We start from the raw sequence: 13,090 nt of genomic DNA, 5'->3' as shown, positions 1-13,090 counted from the left end.
TGTTGTTGGAGAAGGATGAGTTTATTATGCATAGTTTTGGTAGAGGGGATGCTACTGTTGCAGCATAGGAAGGTTGCTTTTCTGATTTTCTATCACTCATTGTAGAACAAAAATGACAGCCTGCCAAGAACACCCATCTTGCGGCGCTAATGTCGCATAAACAAACTTTGACTTAGGAGCAAAATTGTAGCCCATCTTTAAAGAAATAAAATTGCTTTTTACCTGAGAGTGATTCGAGCAAAACTCAAAAAGTTATGCTTGTTTCTTTGATTGTGAAGAAACAAGTGTGCAACCTCACAACATGCAAGTAAGCCAACATGCAACTAACCACATCCAACTCAAACCAACATTACAAATAAGTAAGCATAAAGGAAACCCAACCCTGCCACTTAGATGATGTGTTTGTGTGCTCTTGCTCTTGCCATTGTTGTCCATCTCTAGCTTTGGACTTGTTGCGAGCTTGTTCGGCTCTCTCTCTCTCTCTCTCTCTACACAAACACACACATACAACTATCCTGGGAGTGCCCAATGCCCGTGAGCTTTCAAACTAATTTGGAATCATCGATGAGAAGTCAAAAGAATTAGCAATGAGCTCCTTGTGGTCATCCTATCACATTAAAACTACGTAGAGGGAGAGGGAAGCAAAGTTTCGTGCTGTAAGCGAGGACCAGAAAAGTCTTGCTGGACGTTGGCACGCGCCCTCCACACGCCAACCCTATCTTTTCAGCATACGTGTGCGGCGACGCGCTGTACATGCTCATAAAAGCAACGGTCCAGATTTTCAGCCGCTGCCCGCTACCCGTGGCCCGTACCCTCTCCCCATACGCTGCTACGCCCTCATATAAGTATATACGTATTACGAATCCCGGAGCCGTGCCTGGATGGGAGTCCTCCTTTACAGCTATTTTCGACATGTCTATCAATGACTCTTCAAATAACAGCAGCCCCCGGCCATTAAACCAACCATTTTTATAAGCATCTTTTTTTGCTCTTGCCGCGTTGGTTTTCTAAGAATACTAAAAGCAATATGAAATCTTGTTTTTTTAAAAATGCATTAAACATGAGGCTCCTATTAGATTTTCACAAAAGGAAAAAGGATAACTAAAATGGGCTAATTTCCATTGGCCTACGCCATATAGGCATAAAAATTTAACATACGCAATAATATGATATCTTGTCAGCTCACTTGAAGCGTCATTTGTCATGGTAACATATAAAAAATAACTCATTTGCATTCATCCGTTGGGCAAAACAAGGTTGCTCAATTATTGTGGCAAATGACTAAGTGCATACAAAAAAAAGCTAGCAAGAATACATCACCACATTAATTTCTAACTTCACATTCCTTTTTTAGATATCACTTCAAATATTGGAACCATGGATTTTCAGGAACAAGAAGTTTCGAAAAGTTTAAGATAGCCACAAAAGTAGATTCGTGGTATAACAACATAAAGGAACACTTTCTCATTCGTCGATTCAGCATTCAAGGTACCTTGCAAAATAATATTGTCCAGTATATGCAAGATTTACTCGATACCCTTATTTTCATCAACATCGTATGCTAATTAGTAAGTTAGTATATCCTATAATTGAAAATTACCCTCACTTCGTGGGACATGAGATCCTAGAAAGTACATTCTCGATAGTAAGCTCATTTATTTGAAAGATCCTCTTTTGTTGTTCTCAAATGCAATGTTTTAATGGCTTGCACTAGTCACAAAATGGTCCCAAGAGCACATGTTTTATTACCAAATGGTAATTTTATATTAACCTTATGGGCCCCCCTCGATACGGGGCTTATTTGAAATATAAATTAATTTTATGTTGGAAGTTATCATGGTAGAGGTTTTATCAACTTGTAAAGTGAAAGGCTGACTTTAAAGGAATTTCAAAGTAAAGTGGAATGTCTGCATCAAAATCAAAGCTACTTTCCCATACATGATCTTGCGACTTATTTTCCCTAGCCACTTTTACAAGGGCTTCTTAAATTATTCTAAAACTAGTTGCCATTATGGACTTTCCCACATTTTCCTAATAATCATTGGAATGTCATTGATCCTTTCAACCTATCATTTTTACGAAAGGGCCATGATTTCCTCTAGTTTTTTTGGAGCCGTCTAGAGCCTATATCGTTTCCTATTATAACTAAAATTTATAGGAGTACAAAAATAAATCCTCCAATTAAGAATGAAACGACTGTAAGAGTAGTGTTCGTAGTAAGATATCAACAATTTCCTTTGCATGACTCTACCCTGATGAGGATTCATCTCAACATCATGTGTCATCATATGTGCATAGCACTAACACATAGAGTGCTAAAAAGGAAAGGGTTGGAAACCCTAACCCTAAACCTAGAGGGGTTTGTATATATTCTTTATTTTCAACTAAATCTACTGTACAGTTAGTCGTACAGTTAGTCATTTGTGGTGTGCTCTCTAGTTGTGCCCTCTCCACTCTTCTCCCCTCCTCTCTCCATATTTGTTCATGGTATCAGATGCCTTCCGTTGAGGCACCATCCTTGAGAGTGTGAGAGAGTTCTCTGTCTGCCTTGACACCGCCCATGCTCGCCACGCCTACAACCTCAAATGCCCGTCAGTGCCACTACCTAGCTCCTAGCTCTAGCCACCCAAACTAATCATAGCTTGTTTACTTGGACAAGTAAAAGGTTAGGAGGAGATTGGAAAGGTGGTATGACTCAGGGGAAGGCTAGTGGATGGGACCTCCAATGGAAGGAAAAATATTTTTACATCGAGCATTTCTAATCACCTACCTATTTTGTGGAGATTTAGCCTGCTATGTGGTGTGGAAAGGGCTATGAATATCCCTTTTAAACTAGACTTTGGGATACTCAAGAGTGATAACCTAAAAAATGAGGTGAAAGAGGCTTGGAGTAAAGCAAAAGCAAGGATTGTAGAGCCTTGGGATGCAAGGATCAGGGTAGTGGTCCAGTGCACCAAAGTGTGGCAGAAATACAGGAGATGCCAAAAAGGAATGGGGAAGTTGCTCAGTGAGGTGAAGGAATCAATTTCTCAAGCGTTAATGTTAATGCTGATGCATGCTCATCTTGTGATTCTTTGGTAGGAAAAAAACTTGGCCCTGAGAGAGTGGGAGTTCGCCATTGCTGAGCAAGCAAGGCTACACAGCGGACAATGTTAGCTAAGTACAGGAATAGTCCATCACTCATGTTTTTTAAGGCTTTAAAGAAGAATCATAAAAGGGAGCATACAGATAAGGTGGTAGATGCTCAAGGAAATAAGATTACCAGCTTTTGGAGAATTACTGATACTTTCACGAGAGAGTTGTTTGCTATTGTGGGTATGTCGGGTAAGGTGGATGAGGATTGGTTGTTAGAAGTGGGTAGGGTGTTAGACAGGTTGCCTAACAGAGTCCCTGAAGTAGAGAGACAAGGCCTAGATCAACCATTTTCTATTAAGGAGCCGAGGATGGCACTAGAAAGTATGGAGAATGAGAGATCCTCGGGGCTAGATGGTCTAACTAAAGAGTTCTACATGGAGTTTTGGGATATCATGAAGGAGGGTTTAGTGCCGATGGCTCATGCTGCTTGCAAGAAAGGATCCTTATCAATGGGCGTAAATGTAGGCTTAGTCAAACTATTCCCTAAAAGGCAGAAGAGGATGAGGGCGAATGATTGGAATGTTGAATACATCTTACAACCTATTGGCAAAAGCACTGTCATTGAGAGTTAAGGATATTTGTATGTTTGTGGTAAATAAGGAGCAATCTGAGTTTATTGAAGGAAGACTGATTTTTGAGAATATATATAGCGTGTTAGCTGGGCTTGATTATGCCTATGAGTGCTTGATGTTTAGGTTTTGATTTAGACAAAGCCTATGACAAGATCAGATGGGACTTCATTTTGAGAGTGCTAAACAAATTGGCGTTTGGAGATGGTTTTGTGAACTTGGTTAGGATGCTTTTTGGGAATGCCTGTGCAATTTTATGCTTGAATGGTGGTGTTGTGGGATGCTTTGGTTTGAAGAGATCAGTAAGACAGGGATGCCCTTTGGCGCCCTTGTTATTTGCATTATCCACGGTTCCTTTAATGAGAAAGGGGGTAGAATAGGTTACAATTGCTAGACTTCTTCTACCTAACAGGTGATATTGGATTGCTTTAGTGGGTGCTAAGCTCAATCCGAGAAGCAGGATGTAGGTTGTAGATAATTATATGATATGGAAGGGACCGAAGCCAACAAGCTAGTGGTACTGATGTAGGGTGTAGGCAGTGATATGGAAGGGCCCGAAGGGGAAGCAACTAACTGAGTGTCGACTGCTTTTGTAGTAGCAGGCTGCAGCCCACTTCAAGGATTCAAGGACTGAATAGTGACGATGAGGAATACGATGCAACGATAGAAGAATACACTGCAAGATATTTGATGCAACATAGATCGATGAGGAATACTATGCAACGATGGAAGAATACACTGCAAGATATTTGAAGCTGGTAGTTCCTCTCTTGCCAAAAGCGACAATAGAGGTGGAAAGGAGATGAAGAGGAAGCACGAAATTGGATGCAAGGGATTTTGTGAGTGCGACGAGCATGCCATGGCTGTAGACTACAATTAGTTTTTCCAAGGCGAGGTGGAGGGGATGGATGGCTAATTAAGATTAGATTAACTTAGGGGGTTTTAAATTAGGAGGGCTAAGTAAGATTAGGGGGCTTTAAACTTAGGCTAATGAGTTAATTAGATTAGCAATTATTTTTAAAGCGAATTTTACAAATCCAAGAAATTTTGTAGATGCAGTGCAATGGCTGATTGGACAGACAATTGAAACACAAAATTACAAACCCGTTGGAACAAATCCCATCGAAATTGGATACTTCAATACAAAGATCATGAATTTTGAAGATTAGTAGACCCATAGTTAGGGGCTTAGCACATGGGAAGAAATAGGATGGGAATGGGAAAAGGTGGTCCCAAGTGGTCCCATGTATATTTCTATCCTATTCCTATCCCACCATGTGCTAACAAAAAAAGAACTAGGGACCTTGTGGGGACAAGGACACATGTCATCCTTCCATGTTTTTGGATCCTTAAAAAAGGGGAATCCATTCTGGCCGCCAGGGTCTAGAGGCCATTGTCCAGGATGAGAGAAAAAGTGGCTACTCCCATTCTAAATCCATCCTAGACCACTTGGGGTAGGATGGGAGTAATGATGACAAAAATATTCCCATCCTAAACCCATGCTAGCCCCATCCATGTGCTAAGGCCCTAAAAGAGGAGGAAAGGAGCAAACGTCTGGTGTGAAGTTGATAAGTTGAAGGAGTTGTCTGGAGAAGGGGGTGAAGTGAGATAATCTTGCATTGCAAGAAGTGTCGAGAGCGATACATGGAGAGAGAGACGGAGAGAGAGAGAGAGAGAGAGTATGTTGCGTCTCCCCTAGGAAAATACGAGGGGACGGCCTCCCCTAGGAAAATACGGGGTTGGTGAGATGTGACGGTGAAAATAGCGAGATACGGACCTCAGGGGATACGGCGTACGTAGAATAATGTAGAGGGAAGAAGTAGGGACAGGCTGGACGGGCAGTCGGGGCAGGCGCGTGCCATCTATTTAGAGGGGCGCGTGCCCTCATCCTCATCATCGTCTTCCTGTGCCCTATCTCTCTGCTTGTTTTTTGCAATCTCTTTTCTTCATTTGCTTGTTTCTGAGCTCATAATCATTCACCATGCTTCTCAGAGCCTACCCTTCCTCCTCCTCCTCCTCTTCTGCTTCTCTCTTTTGCCCTCGCCTCCCTTCTTCCCCTCGCTTCCCCCACCTCTCCTTCCCCTCCCACCCCCCTCCCTCCTCCTCCCCCCTCCGTATCTCCGCCTCTGCTGCCCCTGCTGAACAGTCCAGTTCCCTCACCGGCGTCGTCTTCCAGCCCTTCTTAGAGGTCCAGGACCAGCTCGTCCAGGTCCCCCCCACCTCCTCTCAGTCCTTCGCCCGCCAGCGCTACTCCGCCCCCTGCGAAGCTGCCATTAACGACCAAATTAAGTACGAGCTTCTAGCTCTCCATCGCTACTTTCACGTGCTGCTCGATATATTCAGTTTGCTCGCTCGCTCGCTTTCTACTAAACGTGCCTGTCTCACGATATGTGCTCGCAGTGTCGAATACAACGTCTCCTACGTGTACCACACCCTTTTCGCTTACTTCGACCGTGACAACGTAGGTCTGCCGGGTTTTGCAAAGTAAGAAGACCCCTTGAGGTTCCTGCTTCTGCATTTTGGTGGTATCGAAACAATTTTTTTTGCCATAGAGGCTATAGCGTCCGTCTGCTGTCTCTATGAGATTTGCTGTGAGATCTGCTCTAATGAGACGTCGTGAGCTGATCACCAGGTTCTTCAAAGAGTCCAGTGATGAAGAGCGGTCACATGCTGAGAAGTTGATGAAATACCAGGTAAGGTGCACTGTATCCGTACCTTCCTATGCTACTTTCCCTGAGCAAGCTTGAAACCTAACCAGCAGTCTTTGATGTTCTATGTAGAACGTTCGGGGCGGCAAAGTGAAGCTGCAGTCCATAGTTATGCCTTCAATCACAGAGTTTGACAACGAGGAAAAAGGGGATGCGCTTAGCGGTGTGTTTTTATTCTAGCTTTCACAGCATTCGAGGCCTGGGCGTAGCAATTGTTCTCCACGTTATGCCTTCTCGTGGCCAGCTTGCACCTAGGTTTTGGGTGGGATGCAATTGAGGAAGTTTGTTGTGTTGCAGCTATGGAATTGACGCTAGCGCTTGAGAAGCTGGTGAATGAGAAACTACTTCAGCTGCATAAGGTTATCTTTCTAACTCTGTCGTTGTCGAAAGTGTCTTGGCTGAATGCTCGTTGTCGTTCAATTACTGCGTCTGTTTTTTTCCAAAATTGACTCAATACTCTTGGGGGCAGGTTGCCGAGGAGCATGGCGATCCTCAGATGCAGGACTTTATCGAAAGCGAATTTCTTACACCTCAGGTGACGTTTTGCTCATGGATCATCGGCTGTCGTCTTTGCTGAAGGTGAATGGATATTCTTAATGCTCATTTCTGCAGGTCGAGGATATCAAGAAGATCTCAACCTATGTATCACAACTCCGGCGAGTGGGCAAGGGTCATGGTAAGCGACGCAATACTCGCGATGTGCAGGGGTTGATGTAATTACTCTGTGGTTTTGTTATGTTTTTTGGCTGACATAAACTGGCTGTGCACTTTTTAGGCGTCTATCACTTTGATCTAGTTCTGCAAGGGGAAGAAGGAGAAGCTGCTGCGCTCTGATTATGAAGTCGACATCCTGTCATGTAACTTTGGCTCTACTCTAGGGCTTAATAGCGTCCAAATTGTTACACCCTCTGGGAAGAGCGATTACACTATGGTTCTACACATCTCAGCGCCCTTGTAAATATCGGGTTTTTTCTTTGCTTAAACGACTAAGACTCATATAGTAGTCAGGACTACTTTCAGGCTCTTGCTTTTGTATCAGAGAGCTTCTAATTAAGAAGACTATTAACTCTTAAGAAATTTGTAAAACGACACTCCGTTTGAAAAATGTTTCTTCATTCTACTTTCAGGCTCTTGCTTTTGTATCAGAGAGCTTCTAATTAAGAAGACTATTAACTCTTAAGAAATTTGTAAAACGACACTCCGTTTGAAAAATGTTTCTTCATTCTACTTTAATTCCAATTGCCCACCACCCGTTTGGCAACATTTATAAACGTTGTTTTAAGGCATTTCAACCTTCATAGCTTTGTCGTTGATAGCTGTGGGAATTTGTGGAATGACACATGTATCGCTGAAGCATTGTAGACTCGAGAATTTGTGGAATGACACATGTATCGCTTAAGAATGTGGGTAATATTGTAGACTCGATTATAGATTAAAGGCATTACATATAAGGTGGACATGAAATTGTGAAATTGATTATCAATTGTCACTCGTAGTTCATGTGGGTAATATTGTAGACTCGATTATAGATTAAAGGCATTACATGTAAGGTGGACATGAAATTGTGAAATTGATTATCAATTGTCACTCGTAGTTCACGAGTTAAGTGAAATTGTGGAATTGATTATTGATTAAATGTAGAATTGACTATCGATTACAAGGTTATACTACATTGATTATCGAATAGAAGTGACTCAAGTGACTCTAATTGATTGTGGATAGTCAATTACAAGTTTATGCTACATTGATTATCGAATAGAAGTGACTCTAATTGATTGTGGATAGTCAATTACAAGTTTATGCTACATTGATTATCGAATAGAAGTGACTCTGAGTCAAGTGATTTGTGGAACTGATTTTTGATTAAATGTAGAATTGACTATCGATTACAAGTGTACAAGATGAGTCGATTGACTTAAAGTGTACAAGATTAAGTGCTTTGATTAATGCAAGATGAAATGCTTTAAGTCACATAGTTTGGGAAATGTGGTATTGGTATGAGAATTTTGCAATGAATTGTGGAATTAATTAAATGTAGATTTGACTATCGATTACGAATTGTGCAATGAATTGTGGAATTAATTGAATGTAGAATTGACTATCGATTACAAGTGTACAAGATGAGTTAATCGATTGACTCAAAGTGTACAAGATGAAGTGCTTTGATTAACGCAAGATGAAATGCTTTGATTAACGCAAGATGAAATGCTTTAAGTCTCACATAGTTTGGGAAATGTGGTATTGGTATGAGAATTGTGCAATGAATTGTGGAATTGTGGAATTAATTATTGTGCTTGATGTGGGAATTCTGAATTCTGGAATTGATGAATATTTACACGTACTACATGAAAGTGATGAATAAATATATGCACGTACCACATGAAAGTGACTTGTGGATTTGATTATTGATTAAATGTAGAATTGAATTCTGGAATTGATGAATTCCAGGTGCTTGATGTGGGAATCCTGAATTAATGTGCTTGATGTGGAAATTCTGAATTCTGGAATTGATGAATATTTACACGTACTACATGAAAGTGATGAATAAATATATACACGTACCACATGAAAGTGACTTGTGGATTTGATTATTGATTAAATGTAGAATTGAATTCTGGAATTGATGAATTGATGAATTCCAGGTGCTTGATGTGGGAATTCTGAATTCTGGAATTGATGGGAATTCTGAATTCTGGAATTGATGACTAGTTGCACGTACTACATGAAAGTGATGAATAAATATATACACGTACCACATGAAAGGGACTTGTGGATTTGATTATTGATTAAATGTAGAATTGAATTCTGGAATTGATGAATTCTGGAATTGATGTGGTTGATGTGGAGATTCTGAATTCTGGAATTGATGCCAGAATTCTGAATTCTGGAATTGCCAGAATTCTGAATTCTGGAATTGATGAATATTGATGAATAAATATATACACGTACCACACGAAAGTGACTTGAGGATTTGATTATTGATTAAATGTAGAATTGAATTCTGGAATTGATGAATTAATTAATGTGGTAATTAATGTTTGAAATTCTGAATTCTAAAATTGATGAATATTTACTGAATTCTGGAATTGATCAATATTTACTGAATTCTGGAATTGATGAATATTTACACGTACCACATGAAAGTGACTAAGTGATTGTGGAATTGATTATTGATTAAATGTAGAATTGATATGGATTACAAGTGTATACAAGATGAAGTGCTTTTAAGTCTCACATATAGTTTGGGAATTGTGGTATTGATATGAGAATTTTGGAATTAATTAATGTGCTTGATGTGGGAATCCTGAATTCTGGAATTGATTGATATTTACACGATTACAAGTGTACAAGATGAAATGCTTTGATTAAATGTAGAATTGACTACATTGATATTGATTACCAAGTGTACAAGATGAAGGCATGAAAGTGACTAAGTGATTGTGGAATTGATTATTGATTAAATGTAGAATTGATATTGATTACAAGTGTACAAGATGAAATGCTTTGATTAAATGTAGAATTTGACTACATTGATACCGATTACAAGTGCTTTAAGTCTCACATATAGTTTGGGAATTATGGTATTGATATGAGAATTTTGGAATTAATTAATGTGGTTGATGGGGGAATTCTGAATTCTGGAATTGATTAATATTTACACGTACCACATGGAAGTGATTTGATTTGAGATGCATGTTGCAAATTTGTTTGAAGTCACGTGCAATTTACAAGCTACCTCTCTCCCATAGGCTTAAGGCTTTGTTGCCTTGTTCCCCTCCTAACATTGGTGTCCCCTATGTTGTTCCAAATGCCATTGTAAAAGTCCTTGAACATCACCAAGCTTGCTATCCATCGCCTTACTTGCGAAGGCAATGTGAAGCGGATTCTTTATCTATGAAGAGACTTGGTATCCTCAAGATTTGTCTTGGAGAACGTGATCCGTGATACTATCACCTACACCACAGAGCACACTTGTTACAAGACCATGGATGTGATGTATTTGTTGAAGAGTAAAGGGTGAACTTTGTATGGCTTTAGTGGTTGAGGTGTGGTTCCTTTGATCTCACCATCTTTTGATCATTAATGGTTTATAACCTATGCATGAATAATTGGTCCTAGAGTTTTGGATTATGTGGTCTCGTTCATCTCTAGATGAATGACCAGTGAGCAAATTATATATTCAAAAACCATAAATTATTTCATTCGATAGAAGGGGTGTAGTTTGCTTAATGAATGAATGACTGACTAGTGAGCAAATTACACATTCAAAAGCACCATAGATTAAGGTTTAAGCAATGAGCAAATTATACATTCAAAAACACTAGTAGGGGTGTGGTTTGCTTCATGAATGATTGACCAGGGAGCAAATTATACATTAAAAAGCACCATAGATTAAGGTTTAAGCAATGAGCAAATTATACATTAAAAAACCCCAAGGAGTTGGCATGAGAAGAGGTGCATCTTTAGGAAGCATGATTTTTCCAAGTATACATCGTATTGCTACATGCACAATCAACGCACTATTTTGGTGCTACATACATGATGGGAAATAATGAGATACCCATCCCATATGAAACAAAACTTTTTTCTAGATTGATTCTTGGCAAATGGTCCACTCTCCCACCCACTATTGCTTTAATCATCTCCATTTGAAAAGCTCATTTTAGCATTGACAATGAGGAAGTCTCACCTTGCCCTCTACAATTTGAACTCAAAAAGAAACAAGAGGTAACTAAGAACTTCCTAGAGTGAATTCAAAGTACATATAATAATAATAAATTGTGAGATGACCAATGCGAGTGTAACAGAGGGCATTCAGCTCAAGATAAAGCATGTCCCCTTTTACGAACCGCAAGAGATAAAGCAAAAATTTGCATGATAACACTTTTCCTCTACTCTACTACCTCATGAAGTAGCTTGGCTATGCTTAACATAGATTGACCCATTGGATTCCCACTAGTTGATGTTGTGTAGCATGTTGATTTCATTCAATTTATGACTAAGGTTTTGATACCTTCTAAGGGGATTCTTAAAATCTCACCCTAGCCTTGGTTTTTATATGCAGAGTTAGATTCTCCTCTTGCAAAGTTAACTACATACTTTTCTTGTCCTAGGGAAGTGTTGATTTCATTCAATCTTATGACTAAGGTTTTGATACCTTCGAAGGGGATTCTTAAAATCTCACCCTAGCCTTGATTTTTATATGCTAGAGTTAGATTCTCCTCTTGCAAAGTTAACTACATACTTTTCTTGTCCTAGGGAAGCTAGCTAGTGTTAAACTTTCTCATCAACAATATCTTTTCCTGCATAGCAATGCTCTTTTTTTCCAGATTTTACCTTTGGTTCTTTTACCAACTGTCTTTAAAGCCCTCATTCATCCCTTCATTTTGTTGTCTTTCATCTATCTTATCTTGTCCATTGCCTCCAATACTATCGATTCAATCTGTGATCCTCTCTTTACTCTTTTCCCACCCATACCTGGAATGCCCTCCTCTTGCAAGTTATCTCCACATGTTGGTCCTCGTGCTCCCAATGTACTCTGACATTGAGACTTTGATGCAACCTTGGGCCTCCTAATACATGACTTTGTGTATCTCATTCCTTGAATGTGAGATGACTCTCCACCCTCAGTCTCGTTATTATCACCAAAACCAGATTGGCTTAACAATCATTTGAACTTTGCATTATATCTCTCTCGGAATCCCACTTCTCCTTATTTTTCTCCCACTACCTCATTGGATACCCTTTTGCTACCATCTTGATGGCAAATTTCACCCATAGCTCTTGATGAACAGACATGCTTTGGAACTTTATCTCATTGAGGACTTGATCCTTGAATGTGAGATAACTCTTCACTTCTTAATCTCGTTATTATCACCGAAACCAGATTGGCTTAACAATAATTTGAACTTTTTATTATATATCTCTTGAACTCGGAATCGCTTCTCCCTATAATTCTCCCATTGCCTCATTGGATACCCTTCTGCGACATCTTAATGGCAAATTTCACCCATAGCTCTTGATGAACAATCATGCTCTCGAACTTAGGTTGCATCTCTAATCTAAATTTCACCAAGTCGATCAACTCATTGGATATGTAACACTTTCCCTTTTGTGGATCAACATTTTCAGCTCTGGCTTCTTGAGTTTCAATACCTTGGCTTTTACAAGCCTCACTTTTCCTAGAAGGCCAATCTCTGTTTTTTGTTGCTAGAAGGCCAATCTCTGTTTTTTGTTGATTTATCTACATATATTGTTGGTTTTCATTAGAGGGTATGGAAGTATCAGTAGAGCTAGTATGGCATGGATTGCTCTCATACTCTTTTTCGGTTTCTGAAAGGTCTATGTCTGCTTGGAACCTTTCGTTGTGATACATAGACAACGTTAACATTGGGGAAGGACAAAGTGTGGCTTGTGAAAATGGATTCACATTCTGTTAAAACTCTATGCTAATCCCATATCTATAAGTTGTATTCACTGTAGCAGTTTGCACTTGCAAACGGTAGGGAAATGTAGACATGGATTCGTCACGCATTGGGAAAAAGGTTGGGTGTCTAGGAATAGGCATACTTTGTCCCCAAAGATGGGTGGGAACATATTGAGACTCGTAGTGGCAAATTTCTCTGGTGGGCATTGCTAGTAGGTAGATTTTTGTCACCCATTCTAAAAATCCAAAGA

General features: G+C 39.8%; 1 protein-coding gene across 1 annotated transcript; it reads left to right on the top strand.

Moving 5' to 3' along the window:
* Positions 1–5,637: 5,637 nt before the first annotated feature.
* LOC147889117 (ferritin-4, chloroplastic-like) lies at positions 5,638–7,530 on the top strand. The gene is made up of 8 exons (XM_087391185.1): positions 5,638–5,993; positions 6,105–6,188; positions 6,337–6,397; positions 6,485–6,575; positions 6,710–6,771; positions 6,882–6,947; positions 7,025–7,088; positions 7,188–7,530. The coding sequence occupies exons 1-8, from the start codon at positions 5,686–5,688 to the stop codon at positions 7,244–7,246; spliced, it is 795 nt and encodes a 264-aa protein (XP_087247311.1). The 5' UTR covers positions 5,638–5,685; the 3' UTR covers positions 7,247–7,530.
* Positions 7,531–13,090: the final 5,560 nt, after the last annotated feature.

Source organism: Dipteris shenzhenensis, chromosome 20 (assembly GCF_047967505.1).
Source record: "Dipteris shenzhenensis isolate YYH24624 ecotype China chromosome 20, Dip_SZ_1.0, whole genome shotgun sequence".
Lineage (NCBI taxonomy): Eukaryota > Viridiplantae > Streptophyta > Polypodiopsida > Gleicheniales > Dipteridaceae > Dipteris > Dipteris shenzhenensis.
The sequence above is the reverse complement of the archived record's forward strand: the minus strand, read 5'-3'. Positions and strand labels throughout refer to the sequence as shown.